Genomic DNA, 26,456 nt, shown 5'->3' with positions numbered 1-26,456 from the left:
GCAGGAATTAGAAATTATGATGATGTGAAAACATCTGAGAGTGAACAGGCCAAGAGCCACTTTTCCTTGTATCTCCACACCATCTGAAGTTCCAAATGAAACCACAGACGTTTGTGCATGTAGCAAGGATCATTAATCCCCAGCATTCTAGCTTTTGGACAAGTATCTCAGCTATATTTTTCTGAGAAGCAGTTTTAAGGGTGTTACTCTTACAGAGCCAACAGGTAGCCTAGAAAAAGTTTTCTCCTTTAAAGCAGCATTATGTCAGTCAGGTGTTTATTGTAAAGTGAAATAAAACGCCTGCCAAAATTGAAAACTACTGCTCTACTGATATCTTTCATGCCCAAGAGGCTTCACAGAAGTACTACGTACCCTTCGTTATAAAAACTTCAGGAGATTTTTTTCTGCATTTTTTGCTATCTTGAGGAAAATACATATACCTATCTTCTGGAATATATATATTTATATATTTCATGTGTGTATATATATCTATCTCAATCACTGTTTTATTCCTCATGCTTTAAATGTATTTACTAAATGAAGCATACTAGACTGAAGGCTGATGGACATTCATAGAAAATTCAGTTATTCAAATGAAGATTTGCTATGCTGAAATCATGCATGTTTTCCTTACAATTTCTCAAATGCATAGCAGAAAAGCCTGTATTTCTTTCTCTCTACTTTTTCAGATCTTCACTCTCGTTTTAAATACTGTATGATAGTATACTCTCTACCATGTTATTTTGCTTAAAGTACCACCTTCTACCTTTCATTCAATTTTGTATTGAATTTGTATTTTAAAGACTATTCATCATGATTAAGAACTGTCTCTAGCAACTGCTCAGCAGAGACTACTTTCTGCTTCCTGCATGCTGATGAAGTGCTATGGAACACAGTAACAGACTTAGTGTTGACAAGGTTTTTTCTTATAGGCTGTACTTAGTTTGGAACTGACAACCATTTTAAAAGATGCATATACTTATACTTCATACATCCACCACCACGAAATGAGTCTAGATTTACCTAACTTGTATCATGTCAATATATTTCCTGATTAAAAAACACAAACACAATTAAGTCAGTCTGTAGCAACACAAAAGCAAACCATGTTTCATTTAGCAGATTTGACTCTAATTCTTATGCAGGGACCACATTGACAGAAGTATGATAAAAGATGGGGAAAAAAAATCAGAAAAAAAATCAAAACGGCAAAGCACACAAATAATGGACGTCATAAATTATTTAGAATCGTTATAATGAACACTTTCTATGTGTGGATTAAAACATTAAAGCAGCTATACTGGATCAAACCGAAGCCCAACATGCTTCCTCCATTAGTAGCCAAAAGTGAATGCCTAATGAAGAGTACAAAAAGAAAGGATGCCTCCAAGCACTTGCAACTCAGCAATTAAGAGTCAGACATCATTTCTGTACAATCCTCAAGGGATTTATTTTTCATGAACTTGTATAGTCTCTCCTTGAATCTACTTAACATTCCAATATCCATAACATCCCGGAGCAACCATTCTGTGAAGAATTACCTTTTCTCCATTTGTTTTTAATCTGCCTCTTGCTTATTTAACTTTTCACCTCTCCAATTTTGTACCATCAAAACCCACTGCAAATTATCTGCCTCAAAGGAATGAAAATGTTCCAGATATATTTTCTTAAGCAAAAATAAAGAATAAAAACAGAAATTACATCAAATATGACTGGTAGTGACAATGGCAGAGGTAGCATCCTCATAACCAATGTACCCAAATCAAGAGTTGTGTAGCGCTTTCATGTAACAGCAATACAAACTGTACTTAGAGGTAAACCATAAACACATGGAAGTTATTTTTTATATGCTGAAGTATCCAACATTTTCTGCTGTCTCCTAACATTCAATAAGTACTCATTTTCATCACCTGTCCTAACTCAGAAATTCTATGGTCCAGCAACCTTCCCTTACACTAGGGCTGAAAATGACACTTTTGCTTTTCTCAAAATGCCACTTTCGCATATTCACCCTTTTTTTTTATTTCCATAGACTCTGAAGGTTGCCTTCAGCTAAAATATAAAGACAAAACAAGCACAATCTACATTTTAATTCACCCTTTTAAAAAGGGTCTTTGCGCGTGCATTCATTGAAGTTGTATACATGTGACTCATGTATTTAAGCACAATAGCTGTTATGGCCCCAAATTTCACTTAACAGATAGTTTAACTGTATTCCCACCAAAATTTATAGGACTACACACTTAAGGTAACCTGCAGTGAACAACAGAGGGGCTCTACCCAAGCTGAGACATCCACACTGCAAGCACCAGACACACCACACAGGTAACTTTCAGGATGCTACATTCAGACAACTGGATGTCTCTCTCACTGGTACTGAGCACATGAAACCAGTTAGGACACCTACGCATTCTGCACTTAGTGATTTTAGTCACAGATTTTCCCTTTACAACAGACACACACCCAGAGAGTCTCTCCCCCATGAGAGCTATCTAATCCAATGTGCCCTAAGTCAAGCTTGTTCAGTGTCTAGACTGCTTAAACTGTTGTTACATTCTAATTTCAGGTTTCAAACTAGAAAAATTAGGATCAAAATGTTTATTTAATGTTACTAATACAGAAAATAATCTGTGATGCACTTAAGGATATCAGATATTGACATATTTGGAGGTGCAAAGAGAAGAAATATTAATAGATCTACCTTTTATCTCCAATTATCTTCCTGTTTTGTCTGATGTTCTGTTTCACAAAGCCTTGTTGAGGAGTTTTCCCAACTTACAGCAGCCTGATACACAGTGGTGTCCTCTCACAGTCCTTCTGCTTACTGTACAGCAGAAAACTTGTAACTTCTTAACTGCATATTGAGGCATTAAGCCTGAAAATGGCAATGCTTCTTAACTGTCCTAGCACAACTAACTAGAAAAATACTTACGACAGCACAGCAGTTCAGATGCTATTAAAAAAACCTTATGCTCTATTTAGGTTTTGTATGTGTGTATAATATATATATATATGTATATATTTTATTTATTGATTGATAATTAGATATTTTATCACATAAATTAACTACATGGAAAAAGTGCAATTGAGAAATTAAATATTTAAGATGATGTGGAAATGATGTAGGGGAAAAAAAATGTGGAAAAAATATTAAACAACTTCAGTGAAGCAATATCCCCAAATATTAACCAATATTTCCCCTAGTATTTTTCCTGAAGTACCAAAAAAGCAAGATAATAGCTACTCATGCCTTCAAGAGGAATATATATAAAAACTAACCTCTTGTCAACCAGACAGATTTTCTGGAAAAATTCATATGTCAATTCAGGCAAACGAATTCCATTTATAAAGCTACTCAAAAGCTACAAACAATTTAAAAACAGCTTAACTAATAAATTTTCATCTTTTCTGCACTGTAGATGCATGGAAGGCTAGCAGTTGAAAACAAATCAAATGTTAGACAAGCAAGTCAGAGGGCTGGTAGTGCATTAAAAAAAAATGCTTCAATACTGCTGAAAAATTGTTTAAGACAAAGTTACTCCCCCCGCGCCCCCACTCCCCAGTATCAAGAGAATCCAAACACATTTTCACCTGTACTGAATTTTAATCTGGGATACCTTCACACAGAGAAAACCTATAACATTACTGGTTGTGGTTGTTCATTTTATTTAATAGAAACATCACACTACCTACCAAGAAAAAAAAAATCGAACACGAAAACAACAACAATCCTCTGCTCCAAGATAAATTTTGGCTATAAAATTACCCAAGTGGCTTTACCCAGGACTTTTCTTCTTCAGTATCTTGTACAATTTTCTTGCTATTCTAGGTTCAGAAAGATGTATACATTCATGCTTTCTGGCTTCTTTCAGCCGGAAATCTCTACTTGCAATGTCTGAACACATTGCAAACAGTACGTCTTAAAACTATGGATGACTTGGGCCAAAAGGAAAACCAGTAGCAAAAGTCTTACCAGGACCTTTGTGCTTGGTGAAATACATCAGCTGATACACATAGGGCTTTTAAACACCAAACATCAGTATTTGAAAACTGTACTTCAAAACTGTAATTTTGGGGTTGCTTGGGGTAGAATTCTTGTTTAAATCAAACAAACTATAAAAGCTAGGTTCGCCTCTATTCTCACTTACAGTAGCTTAAGTCACAGGATTTAAGCTACCACTTCAGAGTCCCTTCAGTCCGTAGTTTCTTGAACGAACCAGCACTGCTGTTAAAAGAATTGATCTTGTCCTCTGTACAAACCTCAGCCGCCCATGCACACCCCTTTATACTAGCATGAGTCTTCATTCAGTCACACAGTGAACTGAATTGGGAAACTGATGCGTGTTCAATTAATCAAGAAGAAAAACCAAACCTTCATAGGGAGGTGCGTTCAGAATTGCCTTCCCTGCTTCCTGATTTATCTCTCCAGTTCTCCCAACAGAAGTGAAAATAAGGCAGAGCCACATTTCAGGACCTTTCCACATGAAATTGGCAATGCTACTCCAAGGAACCAGAGACAGACCTGCCTGACACAAAACGCTTCATGTTTATTATCGGTAGCAGAGGCAAAGCTATCAAACTTTGGGATCAATAGGACATCCATTTGGAAACCTTCTTCAGGTATCCTACTTGGAATACAGCTGGCTGAAGTGATTGAGGCTGTCACTTGGGTGGTCAACATCATAGCAAGACTGATTCATACACATCAAATACATGCAAACCATGGAAAGTCCAAAACAGCAGGACTGCCAACAGTCAAAGATCGTTTCTGCAAGACAGATGGGCTCTAACATAAAAATAAGCATTCTGAGATGAACAGCCTAAAACCAAGCTCCTACACCTGGAATTACGTAAGAAGCTGATTGTGAGCTTCAGAGAAAGCCAACATGGCACTCACAAGGGTAGACATTTTGCACCCAAGATACTTCAGAGAAGAAAGAGCCCTGTTTTTAAACCTCTTCAATCTTCCAAAGAAGCTTAAATTAATCACAACACTAAAGTGGTCAATGGGGCTTAGTCAAGCTCCCACAGGAGAGGAAGAAAAAAGGGGGCAGACTAGGAATAGTCACAACTTTTACTACGATGTTTAAAGGGAATGCAGGACAAGGAGTGGACATGCCCTGTAAGTCCCCAGACCCAGCTTGAGTAAATACACACACAAGAGTGCAAAACTGCATACGGACAGGCACACAAAAGATAAAAGAAAAATCCTAACTATCTTTGAGCATATTTATTAATAGAAACAACTAAGTCAATCCCTTTGAAGCTTTAGGACAGCAAGATGGTATCTCCAATCTAGCCAAGTCTACAATACACCTTTCTTTTTCAGTAAGGCTCCTCCTGGACTACTCATGCATCTTTCAGATGCCAGTCCAGAGGTAGATTACGACCCATGTCAGGCCAGAAGGATGCAGACTATTTCTTCTTTGTCAATTTACCCTTCTGAATCCCCAAACCGTTGCATTGCTGAGCTTGGTGTTTCTACATGTAGGGAGGAATCTCCCTGTTGCAGAACAGCCTTGGTAAAAACTCACTTGGTAAAAGCACAAGCTGGGAGATCAATTGCCCTCAGGATGAAGAAAGCTAGAGAGGCCTCATGGTAAATATGTTTTCACTTGTTTTTTTTTTAATTTTTTTTTCTTTCTGAAAATTGAAGTAGTGTTTACATTTGGTACTTTTGCAATGACTACATGCTGTTAGTTTTAAAAGTCCTTTAATTAAAAATTAAGATAAAAATCAGACAATGGTTAAGACTAAGGCTGACCAAAATTATGATTCACGACACCATTTTTAAGGAACAGGTCTTTACCAACATTTTTGAGGACCACTCATAACATGCCCTCTACTTTCCAATTTTAAAATCTGAATTGATTTTTTCCTGTGTAATTACACAACTGCAGTCTACTTTATTCAGGGGTTTTTTTTTGTATATAGACAAAAAACACACCTAAGAATTGCACTGCAATGAAGCAGAGTCTACCTACACAGAGCTTTTGTAATCTTAAATTCTTGTGAAATCAGGGACTTTATACTTTAATACGACTGTCACTATGTAGTCAGCAAAAGGCCGCATATTAAATTCCAGTTCAGTCTGTCTTCTAAAGACTGGAGAAATACTACTCAATGTATGAAGTCTGAGATGAAGCCTTTTCAGAAAAAATACTAGTGGCTTTTGAAACTCAGCTGACTTGCAGCTGAATTTTCACCGTGGAATTGGGGTCAAAGTGGACAAGAAGATTAGTTTTTGTGTAAAAATCTCCTCCCCATCATGAGGACAGAGTTCATAAATAAAGATATTAACCCTGCTTCCCCGTAGCTATATGAGAGTTGGTATGGAAAAAGATTACTGTACATTTCTTGAATACCACCCTTTAAAAAGAACATTTGAAGTGTCAGCTTCTTCAGAGACAGAGTTACAAAACAGCCAGCACCAAATCCTGGCAGCTAAGCAAGATCCAGATCACCTGCTTTGGTGCCTGTGTCAGTCACTGCAGACCTTGAAAGGCAAGACAGCCTGGGTTCCAGATCACAAGGTCCAGGCCTCTTGGGCAAACAGTCAACACCATGACACATACCAGTTTTATTTTTAATGGAAGATATATATCATTGCTAAGAAAATATTACCAGCAAAAAAACCCTATAGAAATTGTTGAAGTACAATGGAGAAAGTTTTGTTTACCACCAAAAAGTACAATTTAATTAAATGAGTTACTCTTCAGAAGTCACCCTTTGTAATTTTCCTAAGTACATTTCGTGTTCTCTACAATTCAGCTACTACCTGTAGTATATCATTGTGTTAGCATAAAGAAAAGAAGAATATTTTCCCCTTACCTCTCTGCCAGACTTTGCTGGAATATGCCCTTGAGTCTCCCTCAACTTGCGTGCGTTCTCAAGTTCTGCTTGAAGTTTTGAAGCTAACTCCTTCAAAGAAAGTGGTAGTACTCGATTAGTTTACCATTTTAAACTTTTAGAGACTTTTATATCACAATTAACTATGTATTCCATTTCTTCATGTTTTGATTTTTTTTTTAAACTCTAATGACACAAAAGAAGAAAACATGTCAATATAGTTCACACAACTTCAATGGAGATTAAAAAAATTGTTCAGAACAGAGGTATCTTAAGTATAGAAGCACATATTGTCATAAAAACACCAGAAAAATTATGCTTAAGCATTATTCAATTATGCTAATAAATGCTTTGTGCAGTTAAACATAGATGCTACTTTATGTATAGGAAGCTAAATAAGGAAACCTGAACACATATAGTGTATAACGTTTCCAGGTTATAGTACATATCCCTGTACTTATTTTTATATATGTACACACACGCACACAACTGGTGTAAGGAAGTATTTCTCAGACATTTTTGCTATGCAGTTTCACATTTCTCTACACCACATGTCCCAACTATGGCACTTATAACCTTACTTTGGGCATTAAAATAAACCAGAAGTGGAAAATGACAACTGTTTACAGTCTTGTGTAAGTTGTTTTTGATGCTCCTGCTCTCTCATCCATCTCTTCATTAAACAAACAGAAGTGTTTTAGAATATCTTGGTTTACTAAGAGTTACCAGGTGACCATCTATCAACCTATAAGAAAAACAACCATTTATACTCTGACCACTTTGCCAGTTTCATTGATTGGACTCCATCAATCAAGCCTATACTTGTTGCCCCAAAATTAAGTCATGTAATCAACGCCAAGCAACAAGTCAGAAGCAAAAATAGATTCAGAATTCACTTGTCCCACATGGTCAACCTTGAGCTCCGGCCACCAGGACATGCTGTTACATGCTCATCTGTTCTGGTGTGTGGGAATGAACTAGTTTAAACAAGCTGCATTTTCAATCTGATCACAGAAAGACTATGAAAAAATATTTAAAGAGAAACAAGGCAAAGTTTATTTACTTTATTATTTATACTGTGGGTTTGATTTGTGTTTTTTTAACTAGGCTAATTCAAAGTACATATGTAGAAAAATGCACATATAAAACTAACAGTAAAATTGTAATGTTGGCTTCTGCTACATGAGTTTTGGTCAAAATAAAACTGTAGGATAATAAAAGAATCACTCTCTCCTCTCAGAACAACTGTAAATTTTTATTCAAATTACTCTTATTCAGTTATTGTCAATCTGAAAAGAAAAAACCCACACTTGTGCCCAAACTTTTATTTGGACAAGGTTATTGAAGCTAAGCAGTAGAAAAAAAAAAGTTTTAAAATTTTTGCTGCTGTCTATCAAAGTCTTTGGAAAACAATCCCCTGCCCAGTACTTTATAGCAACTAGCATATAGATAGATGCAATCATTTTTCCCTGTAGGAAAATGTCTTAAAATGGTATCTTAAGTGACTAACACCAGTCCCTCACAAGCTTATCATGTAACTACATTCATAAACATATTTTTTCTTCACTACTGTATTTTCTGCTATATTAACTAGGAAAACTACAGATTAAAACATGGAGGCATCTATTTAAATCATTAACACATATCTAAGTAGAAAAGTACACTGCTTGAAGTTACTTTTAATTCACTTTTATGTCAATAAGATTGCAAATGGACAGGATTTCCAGAAAAGGTGTATTTGTTCAAATTTTGAATTGTTCAAATGTTCAATACACACATCTGTGTCTAAAGCCTGTGGAAAAAGAATCCATAATATAAAATCAGTTTGAAAATAAAATATTTATAAAATGGATACTCTCTCCTAACAAAATTTAAATTACGTGATAGGGGCTTTGACAAAGACCATGTTCTAATCCAGCAATAAAATCATACGCCAAACATCCTAAAACTTCTAACAAATCAAAGAATCAATGAGTCTCAGTAAATATTAATTTGGCACTTGAAGTCATAACATGTCTTATTTATTAATTCTTAGTGATGCAGATTTTGGTGCAAATATTCTGTCACAAGAGGCAAGGTAAACAGGTGCGTTAAACGTTAATCTAAAAAAAAACAAAAAACCAAAAAAGGCCCATAGCGATAGGATTCACTTCTAAAAAATGTTATTTGAGCATATGCCTCAAAAAACCGCCAGCAATACTTCCTTAAAAGCAGCTGTTCAGAGCAATCCCTTGTGAAACATAGCTTAAAAACTAACAGACTATGACCTTGTTATAACTGAAACTTCCAGGCAGTATTACTGAAAGCAATTAAATCACTACAGCCACGTATAATGTAATTTAATAAAAAAAAGTACTTCCATACTTTAGAGTGCTCCAAAAGAGTGAAGACCTTGATCCTTCAAGTTGCTGTCTGAAACAAGCCTCTTAAATCAACATTAAAGGTGCAGCTGTTTATCTCAGCTCCATGGACCAATCTCAGTCAGGGCACACATTTTGCAGAGCTGACCACAAAGCAGTCCATAGTTGTTCTCTTTGCACAGCTGGATGCAATGGCCTATGCAGTCCCTTTCAGTTTCGTATTTCCATATCATAATCTATTAAGTTACACTTATACAGCAGAGCTATGGACCACAAGCATACACTTGTGACAAAGTTGATGAAAAAACAAAAGCTCCAGACACTACCTTGTAACACAGAGTGGAAGCTTTGTAGTTTTCACCTGTTCCCTGCTTAATAAAAACACAGTAAAACCTATGAAGAAGGGAGAGAACTGGTTTTGTATATGCTGCCCAGCCCACAAAACCTGGGGACCCGAATCCTCTATTCTAGTCTATGAACCATTGCATTTAAAGCAGAAGTTACAGTAAAAGCAGTATCTTTAAATCCTACCTGATCAATTTTTGCAGTACTTTATTTGCTTGAATCAATACCTTTTTAAAAAAAAAAAAAAATTAAATCCCTGTGAGCTTTAAAGAAAAATTGCAGTAAACCACGATAATTTTTCAAAGACATTACCATGTCTCCCATGAGTTCTGCTTTCACAATCCTCGCTCCCAGTCTGTTCATCTCCTCTTCACTAAGGACCCGAGGTGGCTCATCCTTTGCTGTATGTCTGTAAAACACCAGCAGCACTAAACCCATAGAAAAATGATGCAGTATTCACCTGTGTAATAAAGCATTATATGCCTGCTATACTGATACATATGCTCCTATTGTCAAAATAATTGATAACAACATATTATAAAAATATATTTGCAGTCAGAAGTTGCCAAGGACTCCAAAAAGCTTGAATAAAATTTTTATGAGATATGCTTCCTTTTACTTTTGAGATCAATTAAAATGAAAAGCACCATCTAAGAACACCTTCCCAGCATGAAAAAAGAGTCAAGAGCTGGAAGCAGGTATAAGCAGACAAAAAGCAAGGAAAAGAAGAGCAGAAAAGTAATTTAAACCCAGTCTGTAACTGTTGTTTCTGGCTTTGTTCACGCTTTTACTTCTCAGCTCCAGCAAAATCATCCATTTCCCAGTTGTTCTCCTGTACACCAAGTGGCCTTCCATTTCTGAAAACTACTTATATGTCTATACTTATTTGCTCACAGTATAATCTTTGCTTCTAAGGACATTATGGTTGATATGGTAGACTTTCCATGGAAAATTAACTGGGACCATTTTTAAAATATGAAGTCTTCCTAAAGAAGCTTTAGGTAGTAATAAATAATATTGTATCTTAATTTTAATATTAAAAGGTGGGTGTATGAATTCTTATGATAATTAATAAGGTCTCTAAGAATTATTGCAAAGACGTATGAAACAACGTATTGAAGTTTGGCTCTTTTTCTCTAACCCTAGGGAAGACTAAAACCAAGTAACTCTAAAAGTAAAATACCTAACACAAAAGAGACATAAGAATATGGTTATGATATTGGTCCCTGCTATTAAAAGAGAGGGAGAGAGAGAGAATTCCCTCACTACTCAATATGGTTAAACCTTGTAGGATTTGAAGAACAGGAGAACTTCGAAGATGGTGTCACCTTTAACTGCCAGATGTCCCCAGCCCTGAGAACATTACCAAAACTACTTTTGCCTGTTTTGAAGATGTCCAATCCAAAACCCAAAAACTCAGCAGAAACATTTACATTAACTTCATCAGAAACAGAACCTTCAAAGATGAAGTTCTCACTTCTCCTTAACCTGTATTTTTCAAAACAAGGCAGGCCATTTCAGTAAAGGGAGCAAGAGATGTTTAGTACTTCGTACATGCTTTTTTTAAGCAGTGTTAGCACTTTAATCATCGTCTGAACTTTTTGAGACTAGAGACATTGTTTTGTTTTGCTTTTTATCTTGTCTCAAATTAAACTCTGAAGCAGTCACATTATTAAGTGTGATTTCCAGCAAACACTGGCTGGATGGCCTTTTCCTCTGGGGAGATCGCTGGGACATCCAATCAGCACTTTTAATTAACCTGTGTCATAACTGTCCAAACCACTTTGATTTATAGGCTGAAAAAACCCTCTCTGTATTTTAGAAGGGATAAAACTTAAAAGGTACATTGTCAGCGTGAGAGATGAGGAACTGAACCAGCAACACCTATTAACCCAACCCTTCACGTCAATGAAGAGTTACTTTTGGTGACTGAGCGAACACCACTGGAAGAGTACACGTATTACAAGACTTGAAACTTCAGGAAGAAGAACAAAGTAGCAGCATGTAAATTATTCCCAACAGGTAACTACCCCACATATCCAAAACTGAAATGTTCCAAGAGCCAGAATTTTCTACAGAATTCCACAAAAAAAGACAATTCCCAGTGAAGGAAACAGGAATACAGGTCATACCCTACCTCACAGGGAAACTTAGGAGTCAAAAGCCAGCTTAGAAGAACTTGGAAATAAGTCAATAAGCAGAGGCTATGCAGTTTTCCAGGCCTAAATAATCTACACTTTACTAATAAATCAGCTCAGTAATTGTATTGGCTAAGAAATAGAATTAAAATATCAAAAGAAGATGCACAATCAGGTTTAACAGTACTAAAACAGAAAACACATGCAAAAGAAAGTATTACCTAAATAGTTTCTAAGCTTAGTTCTCTTCTGTGAGGAAAAGAATTGTATTTTCTATTATAATAATTGAATTCTTTGAACTTGAATAAGCAAAACACTTCCGTACACAATCTAGTTTCCCAAAATCTGCAGCTCTGTCCAGTTACGATTAACATTGCATTTACTACATGTGGTAACTAAAAGCTGAAAGGTACAGGTTTTATAACTGCAATTAAAAAAAAAAAAAAAAGAATCTATATCATTCCATTATTTAACAAAGAAAAAAAAAAAAACACCAAAAAATAAGTGTAAAGGAGTAGTTGCTTCTTTTAAGCTAACAATGCAATAGTATCACTAACTTCTACTCAGTAATTACATGCTCTGCTAGGTCTGGCTGGGAGCGAGTTTATGGTCATAGCAGCTCTCATGGTGCTGTGCTTTGGCCTTAACTGGTGACTCCAACAGTGCTGGTAACACACCAGTGCTTTGGCTGCTGCTGAACAGTGCTTACACTGCCTCAAGACGTTCTCTGCTTCTCACTCTGCCACCCCAGCAAATAGACTGGGGTGGGCAAGAGGCTGGGAGGGGACACGGCCAGGATAACCGACCCAAACTGGCCCAAGGGCTCTTCCATGCCACACAGCACCATGTTGAGCCGTACAAGCTGAGGGTGCAGTCTTTCCAAAGCGGCTGCTGCTCAGGGACTGGCTGGGCATCAGTCTGCCCATGGGAGGTGAGTGACCAACTTGCCTTCGCATCACTTGGTTTTTCCCTCTTTCCTTCACTCGTTCAAGTGTCTATATCTTATCCAGGAGGCTTTCTCCCTTTCGCTCTTCTGATTTCCTCTGCAGGAGGGGGAACAAGCGAGCAGCTGGGTATGCGCTTAGTTGCTTGCTGGGGTCAACCCAACACATGCAAAGCAACACCCAGCTCCACAGCTACCTGCCCTGACCCCCCCTCCAATAAACAAATAAATTGATTCATTAAATGAGAACAAGGCGCAGGGTCTTCACATCGTCTCTCTCACTCAGTCTCTGCATTTTGGACAATCACCAAAACTCTCTTATTGTTAGTAGTTCACTACAGTTAAATAAAGTTTAGAGTGTCAGAAGTCCTATTTGCCATTAGCTGTATGACATAGCTGTTAGATCTTGCTTTCTCCTTCTGGAAGTCACGGAGGAAACAACTGACAATGAAGGTAGACTTACTAAAAGATTACATGTCATTTAGATTATTTGCTGCTAATTAGTGAAGTATTTGATCTTTTTAAAAGTACATGATATTTAAGATGAAAGATAAGACTCTAACCACACATAATCGTGCCTTTTTTTATGCACAAAAAAGCAGCTTAAGAGCGTGTTTTTTTCCAGACATACAGTTCTGAATGCATATTTTCATTTTCATGGAGTCTGTGCCTGAACTGCAGTACCGATGCAGTCTCCCATCTCACCACAGCGTCTCTCCTTACATGAGTACCCACGTTGCCTTATGGAAACCAATGCACTACCCAAGGCACACAGAAAACAACTGTGGATTGTGCAGACCTTGTACCTGGACAAAGTCATGAACAAACCAGGACTCAAGAGCTGAGGAAGTCTATTGGCTCCAGCCCAGACACACCATGCATCATTCTAATCAGAAGTTTACAAAGTGCATTTAAGTGGTAAACCCCAGGCACTTCAGGGCAATAACTACTTAGGTAATATCAAGAAAAACAAAGATGATCACTAAATTCAAATGTCTAATAAGGTCTTATACATCATGAGTTTAATGCTACAAGATCTTTTTTTCAGAGTAACTAAAATAACTATAAAGATGTATTTCTCATTTTCCAGCAAAATAACACCTAAGCAAATGCTAAAATAAACAATAAAAAAAGACATGACAAAGACTTATGAGTGAGACTTCCCATAGTGCATACAAACTATTTGTGCCAGAATCAAGAACTACTCCTGCCATGATGTATGTTCAAACTCAGACTTTTTTAAAAAGATAAATAAATAAATTAGATTATGTGAACATCATGCAAACAATTTATCTTCCTGCTATCAAAGAAAACGTACATTTCATTGTCTCCTATTAAAGTAGAAAATATATAGCAAGTGAAATCTGGAAAAAGTACCCAACCTATACAATATAAAGAACTGCATAGACTAAGCTGCCTGTTTCTGGTTAGTCATGCAATACTCATTTAATATACAATTTTTCTTTGCAAAGACAGAGTGAGGTATGTGCAAGTACTACACATAGGAACAGTTATAAATAAAATACCTATCTTTAAGCTATTGTCTTGTTATTAGAATCCAACAATTAAAAGTAAATTCATAACCCTGCTATAAGAAGATTTTCTGCAAATTACTGACATAAGCATATAAGAAAGAAGGAATTACACTTGATCATATTTCATCAAATGCTGTTTCCAACTGAAACATATCATCCTTCTTATATGCTCCAATCAAGAATATTTACTTGTCCAGCTTTCCCAGGCAATTAAATAACACCATCCTGACTTTAAAGTACTTCTGCGCCTGCGTACTTATTATTAGGAAGACCTGAAGGAAAGCATTCAGTGCTACTCACATCACCAGAAGCACCAGCAAGCTGGTAATACTGGAGAACAGGTGGCCTTGAGTAGAGCAAAAGCTCAGTTGACTACAACTTACTTTTCTTGACCACATCTCCTTACCACTCTCTGTTGTCTTTCACTAAAGCTCATCAGGCAAACTGGAATTCCTACCACATATAAAGTTTGCGTTTCCCTTCCCACTCCTATTCATCTTTCCTCTTTTCCACAGAAAATGCATTTTTCTGATCAATACCTTCTACTATTTTTCATACGCTACTACTTTAGCATATGAGTTCAGGTCACAGGTGGCAAACATATCCCTGCTGTATTAATTATTTCAGGTTTTAGTCAGCGTTTTCTAAAATTACAAGTTTGTCTTTTATAAATTCAGTAACAGTTAAAATATTGTTTTGCAGGCTTTTTGCCTATAAGGCCAATTTTTTTGTAGAGTGAACTAACATTAGAAAGAAGCAGAAAATAATCTATCATTAGCAATTCTCAAATATGCTGAGGAGACAGGACAAGCAGGGGGCGTTCATTACTTCTACAGTGGTCCGTTGTGGTTGCCTCTAGCTGGGAGACTAGCCTCCTCCTAACTAAAGAGATCTGATATGATCAGATCTAATATTGTCACAAAGAAGACAGACTTTCCAGTATACTTTTCCATGCAAAATACAGCAAATAAAAGACAAGTAAAGATGTCTGTAAAATACCTAGAACACGATGTTCTACTGTCAAATGTTTGTTTCTTCTCAGGGATATCGCTTGGGTACTCCTGTCGCAACTTCTCTTTTTCATCACTTGGAGTTCTTTCCCAACTATTGTCATCATTTTGTTCCTGCGTACCTGATGATTTTTGATCAGACATTAATTTCTCATTGTTATCTTCTGTGTGCGTTTTGGTCCCCAGTGAAGTATCCTCAGTAGGTTTTTGGAAACGGCTGCTCAAAGAGCTATGAGCCGGTAGTTTGGAAGAGGACTGCTGTGACTTGTAGTCTCTAGATACACTGTAAGATGATAAATCATCTTCAGAGGGTTTCAGAAATTTGTGTTTCATGTTGCCTAGAGATGAACTCTTTTCCTGACTTCGTTTTTCATCAGAGTGTTTTTCTGATTTGGAGCTGTAGCCTCTCAATACTGAGTCTGTGCTACTGTGTCCACGTTCTTGGTCTTCTCTTGACATATCTCTTTTGTAACCTTTGTCTTCTTGCGCCCACCCCTTGCTGTACTTCTCCCTAGTATAGTCCCCAAACATGCTCCTGTTTCTATCACGTTCATCTCGTGTCTCCTTTTTCATATGCTGCTCTTTTTTCTCTTTCTCACTTTCGGAATAGTCAGTTTTCTTCCATCTTCCACTTCTACAATAATTTTCCTTTCTGGATGCAACTTTTTCAGCTTCTTCTAATCGTGACTGAAATATCTCCATTGACTATAAGAAAGAATAAAAAAAGTCATACTGCTTTTAAGATCATGGGGTATTGTGAAGCTCCCTACAAAGTATTACAAGAAAGGCATCACTCTGTGAAAATGAGTCACTGTGCAAAGGGCAAGGCATCAGCCACGGAGCAGAAAGGAAGTATGAAAAAGGGTACCTACAGCCTCATGTATAACATGCTCCGTTGGGAAGGCTTTCTCTTGGACTATTTCTAACTTTCATCCCATGGCTCTAAAGTAAAGTGCTAAAGCAGTCCTGGGAACAGGGACCAGAGCCTCAGAACTGTCTCCTCCTGGCAACCGGTAGATTAGGGGCTTGAGCTAGGGAGAAAAGCTCCCTCTTTCTCACTCATGAACGTTGCTTTTATGCTCACCAGATGCTCAACTTCTATAGAACCAATGGACGTTCCCATTAAAATATTTTACAATCTAGTTAAACTCTTAAAAACAAAGGAGAGTGGGTTCAAAATCTTTAGCTTGAAACAGGATTTGAATCCCTGTCTCTGGTTTTCTGGAAAAATACTCTATCCATTAGGCAATTAAACAAAACATGGACTGTTTCTCTTCTCTCTTTGGCTTAAAAGCCACCAATTACTTTCCTTGCCCCCTCAAAATACTACATACTGAAGCAAATCAGGCAGAGATCTCTTTCAATCACTATCCTGTACTTCAGCAGCCAGAATGGTTCACACTGTTTTAACTCTAGTTTCTTGATAAAGATTCTTAAAAATAATATTCTTTACAATCACTGGCATTGAATAATTTCTACCAATGCTGACCATGTTGGTTTATCACTCAGGAGTGACTACAATTCAGTTCAAGGACAATAGTATGAAGTCACACTGTCTTATCCCAGATTTCCACAACCAAACCAACCTAATCAAAAAACCCACAGAAAACTCAAAAGTAACACTATGGCAAATATTTAACACTCCAGAACTTTGACCAATGTTTTTAAAAACAACAATATAATAGGTAGGGGGGACAGGCTTTAAAGAGTTAATATTGTTACGGCAGACTGTTTTATTAAAAATAAATTTTGAAGACTTTTAAACCCTTCAGAAACAAGCAGCTTTCTCAATATATCTGAACTGAGCAGATCACAAGTGGCCAGAAGATTCATATTTGGTAAAATATGACACAGCTCTCCAAATCATCTTGGCATTATTATTATCCACAACATGCATTATTATCCGCTATGTGCAGGAGAACAAAATATATCTTCTAGTACACATCATAATTTTGGAAGCACTCAGGTATTTTGTAACTGGGATCATTTGAACTTCCTGATGTAGAAGATAAGTATTTTCAATTTGCTATAGGATCCTGTATATTAGGAAATATTTAACAAAAAAGATATAAAAGGCTGGGCAGCTTTAAACTCTTCAGAGGCTGTTTTTTTGCTGCTTCTTCCCTTATGTCTCACACTACACATTAAGTATTTGTGCCTTTACATGAAAGTAACTTTTTCCAAGCATCTATTAGTATTTAAAAAAAAATTAATTGAAGATCCTTACCCCATATCTCTCAGCTACAATTTCCTCAAAATTTCGTTTCTCTCTCTCAGCCTGCTCCTTCATTCTTTGGTACGATTTTCGTAACCAACTTAATCCAGCATCTTCTACCACCGTAACTAAATTAGAAAACAATGAGAGGTCACAATTTTATAACTCAATAGTTATTCTTATTTAACATTACTCTGTATGTGACATTAAACCTTCACCTAAACTTAACGTAAAAGTTGAAGGGGAGCCAAAGAAAAATAGAAAGAACATAATAATACAATCACATGTTTTTATAAGTTAATGCTGGATATACCTCAGTAATACCACTGATTTAATTTAAGCTTCTCCATTTTATCATAGAACACAACAAGCAGTTCCCAAGACAGGAGTGCATATGAGAAGTTGTGGGATATTTTTTCTGAAATTAAAGAACCTTCTTACTGTTTTCACTTTCTGTGTCCATTCTTTGGCATACTCCCTACATACAAACAAGTGCATTCCCCTTCTCAGAAAACCAATGAGCAACCTCTTGCTTTCCATTTGAGAAGCTCCCAGAGGTCTCAACATTCAGGACACATACTCACTGATGCCTGTCATCTCTTACAGATCACTGATCTCGGTGACTCCTGAAAGTGGGCATCAGGCTAATGGTTTGCAGGACAGACTGTCCACAGGGAAAGGCTCCCAAAGAGAAAAGCCAGGGACCCTACTGATCCCTGCTGACAGAACACAAGGACCCTTCTTATCACATAATAAACGTTTCATGACATTATGAAAAACATTTTTCTAACTGCTCTTGCTGGAAATTGGCAGGATAACCCTAGGGTAAGGAAAGAAGTGAAAAGGTTACAGAAATAATATTTTTCACAAACCGCATCTGTAATGTACTTCATTTTAATGTGACTCAGACTTCTGTGGTTGAATATTTTAAAACTATAATTTGTGTAATGGAATGAAAGGAACCAAATGAGATGACAACAATTTATCTTGTCTTGGTTAAATCATGCTTTCCTTTAATTAGTTCAAAATGGAGAATTTCTGTAAAGATATTGAAGGTCAAACCACTCAAGATTAAAAACCAGTGAAGAGAAATTCTGCAAAACAACATACTATGATATTAACCCAATATTCACTACTGAATTTTCATCCAAATTTTACTTTATTCTATGTTATTCGTGATCCCTTTACATCAACGTTAGGAGTAACTTATTAGCAACACAGAGACCAGAAACTGGAGACAGAAATTTCAGATTACTACTAAAATTCGATGTTTACCTTTCTTAACTGAAGCTGTTTCATCCTTTTCTGGTGGCAAACCTGTACCACCGTCTTTCCAATAGGGATTGAGTTCTCTCTCAGACAGCATGGCCTAAAACAGAAATAATTTTAATATGTGCATAGCATGTGGTTTGTATTTTCTAGAATATTTGAAAATTTTTCTGAGACTTGCGTGGGAATAGAACAGCTTACTCACAACTTGTGCTACCTAAAGACAGGTAGAAATAAACGTAACTTTCCATCCCAAGTCAAAGCTCTCAAACACATGCTTAGTTGGCACCACTATTACACAGAAGTTTTGCTGTTTGACTTCATTGCCAGTGTAGCAGTAATATGCACTTGCATCGGAAGAACTGCTGTTATGGGGGCTCTTAGTTTTACCTCCAGTTACTGCTTTTCATCCTCAAAACAGATCGCTTATTGTGATTCTGTCAACCAACTTCTCTGGGAGCAGGCAAGGAACTCCACTGGGGAAAAGGGTTGAGTAAGCATTCCAGCACTGACAAAATTTTGAAATGTTATATCGTCAACTCATCGCCACCACTGGCATGCTGTATGCATCTATTGTACACATTGTTTTAGGCATTAAAAAAAGATGGACATTCTGGTGTATAAAACACAGAAGTACAATCATAGAATCATGGAATGGTTTAGGTTGGAAAGGACCTTGAAGATCATCGAGGTCCAACCCCCCTGCCATGGGCAGGGACACCTCCCACTAGACCAGGTTGCCCAAGGCCATGTCCAGCCTGGCCTTGAACACCTCCAGGGATGGGGCCTCAACAACCTCTCTGGGCAACCTGTTCCAGTGCCTTACAACCCTCAAAGTGAAAAACCTGTTCCAGTGCCTTACAACCCTCAAAGTGAAAAACAAACCTGCATGGAGAGAAGGTGGTTGGGTGGTAGAGTCTGTAAAAATCATACTCTTCTAGGATCAAGAATACATATAAATTGTCATTAACTGTATAATACATGCTGACATTCTGATGATTTAAGATCTCCACATTAAATGGTCCTCCAACAGTTCAGAAAAAACGTTCAGCAAAATATTAAGGGGGGACAAAAAAAAATATTAATTCCTTCTCAAAAGACAATAACCAAGCACCGCAGGCTACACAAGAATAGCACTACAGGTCAATCTGGTTCCCAGCCACAACACAACTAACTGGAAAACCTAACAGCAACAAATGGCCCAATGTGGGATGTGAGGACAAGTAAATATTAGATAGTGATCAGCAACTATGTTTTCAGATCAGACTACATTGCATTTAAGGAGCTGAATGAACAAATGAAGTAGCCAACAACTGTATGTAAACAGAACTAATTTAATGACAGCTACCCCTTCCCCAGCCAGACTCTGGTTCACCCATGTGTTCATGCACAATTGTGGCATGAAGGGCACAACTGCTTTGAATTTTCTTCAGGAAAAAAACAAGCCTTAGCACCCTGCACTTTAACACTGAAACTTAGGAAAGCTTTTACCATACAAAACAATGGTGCTCCTTTGACACACACTGCGGGGAAGAAGCTCAGGCTGCCATTGTTATTAGGTAAAACATCTCAGAAGGACTTAAATATTATAGGATTTAGTACTAACAAAACTAGTTTTCTCCTTACCAAGAAGAGAGTTTAAAGGCTTTTCTCCACAAGGTAAGCCTGCTGTATGAACCCTTCCCATCCCAAACAGAACAAATAACTGATCAATCTAATTAAAATCATTACCACACAACATATCAGGCATTAATTTAAAATGATACAGACTTAAATATTTGAACCAATTTATTTGTTCACTCATCGCACAAAATTTAGTAAGATGCAGAAAAAAGTTAATATATTAATTCCTCCTACCTGCTCAATTTCTTGAGCTTTCTGTCGTTCCAATATTTTTTCTTTTTGTCTTTCACCTTTGACAGCTGCTACTGATGTGGTTTTCAATGACATGAAGTCTAAATTCATCCATTCTTCTCTCTTTAAAATAAACAGAAAGAATCAGTGTTCAGCCTTCCAACAAAAACATGGTCTGGGTACAAATCAAACCAGTGCAACTACTGACAAATATTAGGTACAATAAAAAGTATAGGTTTTACAAACACAAAATAAATACTTCAATGAAAAGCAAATATGATTTTAAGAACCCTGACCTTTCAGGTTTTTAATATTCTCTTACACAGACATTCATAAACGTGTCTCTGTAATTTGAAATACATCTTCACAATGTATTTAAGACATTGGTAAACGTGCGAACTGTATGGACTGCTTATTATTTGCTTAAACGAACACTGTACATCTAAACCAATTCCTTTTCATCTTGCTGATTCTGACTTCATGATCTCTTATATCTCTTTTAGCGTACACAAAATCTGCAATCACTAACTGAGCAGTATTCATACCTCTCATATCTAGGCACTAACTGCACTCTCAAATTAAACAGTTACACATCTAAATTCTGTGAACTGTACCCACAATAACAGGTAGAAAACTGCAGTTACAAAACCTAAGCCAAACAAAGCGTATTTCAAAAATTAGGACTACTCTCTGAAGAAAAGCAGCACATAAAAAGCCCAGATATACCTACTACCTTTATACACACAAAACCTGAAGCCCCAAAAGAAAGCGGTGACATGCACATCATAAACAACTACTCTGCAAAAACCAAGTACTCGGAACACTTCTGTTGATAGTACAGCAACCGAAATGACAAGATGACACCTGTTTTGAAACATGTCCTTACAGAAGAGCCTTCATATCTTCGGTAGGGTTCAAGCATCTCTTCAGAGATGCTATATGTCACATTTTCTCTGTTATTTAAAAATTATATTAGGCAACACATCAGAGAGTTTCAGAAGTGAAATACAACATTCCACTTCTCAGATGTCCTCTAAGAAAGAGAAGGAACTGAAAAATAGTCTATCTTCAAGTGATTCAATAGTATCTATGCCCACATCAGCAAGCAACATGGACCAACAGAAGTGGATGTGCACGGGACCTCTAGAGGTCATCTGGTCTAACCCCCCTGCTCAAACAGGGCCACCTAGATCCAGTTGCCCAGGACCATGTCCAGACAGCTCGTAAATATATCCAAGGATGGAGATTCCACAACCTCTTTGACTAACCTGTGCCAGTGCCTGGTCACCCTCACAGTAAAACACTGTTTCCTGATATTCAGACAGAAATTCCTGCGTTTCAGTTTGTGCCTGCTGCCTCTGGTCCTGTCACTGGGCACCACTGCAAACAGTCTGACTTTGTCTTCTATATAGGCTTCAGATCTGTGGGTTTGGGGCTTTTTTTGTTTCTGTCTTTAGGGGTTTTTTTTGGGGGGGAGGTTGTTGGTTGTTGGTTTTTTTTTTAAGTAAGCACTCTGGACTAGTCCAAGACTGGTCCCATAGAGCACCTTAGCTGCATTCTGAGAACACACATTCTAATTTAGTTTAATACAACAGGAAATGGATTTACATTCTCCAAGACTTCTTCATAATGTGAGCCAAAATACAAAAAGTAGAAATAACCAGGAAATTCCTTTCAAAAGCACACACTTTGTCTGAAATAGACAAGCCTGGGGTGCACATTGTACAATAAATACTTGGAAAAAAATGATTTTGCAGTACAAATTGTCATGACATACATAAGGATTTATATTTCATTTCTTTATACTTTTCCAAGATGACAGATATGATTCAGAGATGCTTTTTATTTCTCTTAACAAGATGTACAAATTCAGAATGAGAAACGGGGACTTTTTTCAGGAGTGGAATTAGACACTAAATTAAAAATTATCATTTTCACACAACTGAGGATGTGGTGATATGTGACTACATTTATGTTACTAAAATCACAGCAGTTCGTTTCAGAATGACTCCATTTTCCAGAACAAATACTGCTTACTGGGCACAGAATTCACCTAGAAAGATCAAAAGAGGCATTGGTTCAATAAATATTGTTACTGCTAAGTTCTACACCTCTTTTCCTTTGGTTTCCTGTGGTTTAAGCACCACAGAAGCAAAAACTCATGCAACTGTAGAATAGCCACTGAAATTATGCAGAAAAAATAATATGTCCAGACAAGATCTTTAAGTTGACCTCTTAAAGAAAATCAAGCTGAGTTGCGAAGAGCCTCAAAACAATTGGTGCTAGGCGACTTTAAGTGTAGTGCCTTGCTAAGTACTAAGCAACTATTAAGTAAAGAAGTCTTCTGATGAATGAAATGTAACATTTACCTAGCTAAGCAAAGACATTTGTCCCTAAAATAGGTTTTGTTCAACACATTGCAAAAAGAGTTGTCAAGAAACCTAAGCACGTTTCACATTTGGTCATGCTGAATTTATTTCTGGAGTAGTTATCAGGCTGCTCACCTGCAATGAGGGTTCTTTCCCAGCATCTGATTGCTTGTTGACCTTCCAAGCTGCTTCTTTGTTATCTGACTGTGACACATTTGACTCAACCCATTCAACTGAAGAATCCTAAAAACAGAGTTTAATGTAAAGAATAATAATACCTTAACATACTATTATATGTTGATAAAATGCAATACTTACCAAGTATATTGATAATCAAAATTGATGCTGATTAGCATTACTAATATAGTAGTTTATTATTTTAAAATATTGATAATAAAAATAAAATATCGATATTCCCATAGGAGATTGTTCCTTCATGATCAAAACATTCCACCACACTTCATGATCACATCACAGTATGTAACACTAATTCACACTGGCAGTTTATTAGCATAACACTACTGAAGTTAAAACTGCCAGAATAAACCCCAAAACCAATTGTTTTTATGGCATTGCAAAAAACAAAATAAAAAAATCTAAATTCATTACTAAGTATGTTTTACATTAAAAAAGTAAAATCAGTAGCTTACTACAACAAAGCACTGTACATGCTATCTCCCCCTATTTTCATATTCACCTTCCTACACTTGCACTTGCAAACCGTGTACTGAGATTTCACACTTGAACCAAGCAGGACTCCACTGAACAGTTTGTTTCTATTTACATGAACCTGCCATGGGAATAACAGACTTTGGATCAAAAGTATCAGCCAGGACTGTGCTGTATGTATCCAGGGACTCACTGATGTGATCTGAGGGGTTTAGATAACTCCCATGGGAAATGTGGGACATTTGTGCCTTACCTCCCACACTGAAAAGCATACTTCACCTCTGATACCAGGCCCTGGAAAATAAATCTCATCACACTGCATGTTCCTTCACTCAGTAAAAGAGACTAAAAAAGAAAAAAATCACAGTGCTACCCGACTTACACCAAAATGCTGGGAGGATGTTTTACACAATATGGCAAGAAAGCAACATCCAGATTTCTAATGCAGTCTCTGTACTGTTTTGCCAGAGTGCCCCTCAATGTGAAGGCATCTGTCTACAGATTTAAATGCACAAGTTTGAGCCTTCCTTCAGACCCACGTACAACACTCGTGTTGTTGGGAGTTTCCACGGTTAAACGTCCGTGGAAAAAGGCAGCAGTCACTCATGCTTAAAATCAAAGTCAAGTATTTGCAGTTTTAGACACATCATTCTATCATATACCACTGACTACAGGGAACTTACGAATTTTTCCACTCTATCCTAGAATGAGGATTTTTTTCCATCTCTCTCTGCTGAAAAACTATAAATCACTTAGTTTCTAATGAGTGAATTCAATATTATAAAGTTCACAAGCACTCACATAACAGCATCTTTTTAATTGATTAAATACTTGGGTCTATTAAAAAGACAAATTTTGCCACAGTTTTTCCCAACAGAAAATGGTAAGAATGAGTCTTAATTTTACTAACCATGCGTACCCACAGAGACTAAAATGGTGAGTGTTTTCAAAATCGCATTTGAAGCATTTTAAAATTTCTTACTTACCGAAGAACTATCAAGTATGTCATCCTTCTTTTCAGATTTTTCTTTCTTATTTTTCTTCTTTTCTTTCTTAGATTTTTTTGAATGTTTATCCCTTTTCTTTTTTTTCTGCACAGAATGTTCCTACAAGTAAATATTTGTAAATGAGATCCAGCAAAACAAATCACCCACATACAAGAAAAACTATCACAACCTACTTACCAAACCACACCAAAAAAGGTAAAACACACACAGCTGGACACAGCTACATTTTACTTCTACTATCCTCTCTCTCTCCTGTTGAGGTGAGGTGGGGAAGACATGCCTGACATCTGTAATTGACTCTTCTTCCCTCTGTTAATATCTTTTCACTGGAACTAAGGCACTCTAACTATACCTACAGTATCTTCTACACTATCTTTAGTTCAGTCAAATCTATTTCCTGGGGAATCACTGCATCATCAATACGCGTCTGTCCTTTGTTGAAATATTTGCACAGAATTCTACACTAATACTCAAGGATGCGATATTCAGAGGCTCCATTAAGGTTTGTCCTGTGAATGACCACAAACGAGATTGCTATGAAGGCTTGGATCCTCCAGATTTCTTCCCATGGGACTATTCTTCTCTGGCAACACTTGTTCTTCTGCATTTGGTAAAAATTAATGCTGGAATCAAATGACAGAAACTTTTCCTCTTTGTGAGTAAAAGATTATTTCCACTTATAAAAAAGCTAATATTGAAGCATAAAGAATTCAGAAAATGGGAGATTTTTAAAGATTTAAAAAATGGGAGATTTTTTAAAGCCCTCAAAGCCTTCTGTTCATAGGAACATGTTGTAAAGCTAACACCACAATTCAATGATTTACAGTTCCATCACCTTTTCCAGTTGTTCCACACGTTCATTCACATCAGCAAGCATCCATGTATCTTCACCCCGTAGATGCTTTAGCAGCTTGTGTCTCTGCTCCTTTTCATAACTAATTTTGGCCTAAGACAAACAGAGAAGAAAAATAACCAGATGGAGTTGAGTAGCATTTACTTACAGACACACCTTTGTAAGCCACACTGACACAACCATACACAACGTTGAGAACTGTGCTTGAGAACTTTTGCTTTTAGAGGACTGCAACAAAAATACTTTAGGATTACATGTTAAAGGGGAAATTCAGCTAAAACATATTATGTACCCTCCTTCCTCAAGCTACAGCTTTGCAGTTCCTGTAACACTGATTTCATCCTATCATCCTAAATAAGAGTGACATGAATACATTCAACTTCCGTTCTTCATTCTAAGAAGTCTTCTGTTCTTACAACATTCGTGAACTGTGTATGATATGATATAGTGGACTTATGATTTTCTATTTCAAAAAGTTTTCTGGGAAATTACTCCATGGCAAAGTACAGCTCCCTATCTATTAATTTAGAAGTTAGCAAGCCTATCTTTGTGCACATTCAGCTTTGGAAATATCTCATCCAGGTGCAAAACTTGGAGCTGCAGAAGTCCATGCTCTCAAGGAGTATACAAGTATATAAGGATTAGCATTTTGGGCTGCAGAATGTTCTTCCCTTTCTGGTTATGAAGATAAAACTAGAAATACTTTTACTACTACTTCTGAAAAAATAATAATCACTGCAGAGTTTCAATTCCTGAAAAGGATTTCTATAAACCACATCAATAAAATAACAACCTTTTCAGTCTCTGAAGGTCTCTCTGTTACTTTCAGTAGAAACATGACTTTCACAAACAAGTTTACTTAAATATAACTTGACATTAGAAAACTCTTTATCCCAAAGTGCAAAATACCACCACACCTGATTAAAAAGGAGGAAAGTTACCTTATGTTATTACAACCCTAATTTTGTGTGAGTTAAGTCTTGCAAATTTGAGCTTCATTCTCTTCTTTTGTTTGTTTGTGGGTTTATTTTTTTTTAAAT

General features: G+C 36.8%; 1 protein-coding gene across 1 annotated transcript in view; it reads right to left on the bottom strand.

The window, feature by feature from the left end:
• Nucleotides 1–25,503, bottom strand: part of CWF19L2 (CWF19-like 2, cell cycle control (S. pombe)) — a 71,047-nt gene extending 45,544 nt beyond the window's left edge. The window contains exons 1-9 of the mRNA XM_009890912.1: nt 25,399–25,503; nt 24,543–24,662; nt 23,023–23,130; nt 20,522–20,641; nt 18,671–18,764; nt 17,408–17,523; nt 15,170–15,885; nt 9,867–9,963; nt 6,832–6,921 (exon numbers count right to left, since the gene is read on the bottom strand). Coding sequence (XP_009889214.1) covers nt 6,832–6,921; nt 9,867–9,963; nt 15,170–15,885; nt 17,408–17,523; nt 18,671–18,764; nt 20,522–20,641; nt 23,023–23,130; nt 24,543–24,662; nt 25,399–25,440 — 1,503 coding nt within the window. The 5' untranslated portion in view covers nt 25,441–25,503. The remainder of the gene's footprint in view (nt 1–6,831; nt 6,922–9,866; nt 9,964–15,169; nt 15,886–17,407; nt 17,524–18,670; nt 18,765–20,521; nt 20,642–23,022; nt 23,131–24,542; nt 24,663–25,398) is intronic.
• Between the last annotated feature and the right edge of the window lie 953 nt (nt 25,504–26,456).

Source organism: Charadrius vociferus, unplaced genomic scaffold, assembly GCF_000708025.1.
Source record: "Charadrius vociferus isolate BGI_N301 unplaced genomic scaffold, ASM70802v2 scaffold118, whole genome shotgun sequence".
NCBI lineage: Eukaryota > Metazoa > Chordata > Aves > Charadriiformes > Charadriidae > Charadrius > Charadrius vociferus.
This window is presented reverse-complemented; position numbering and strand designations above follow the sequence as displayed.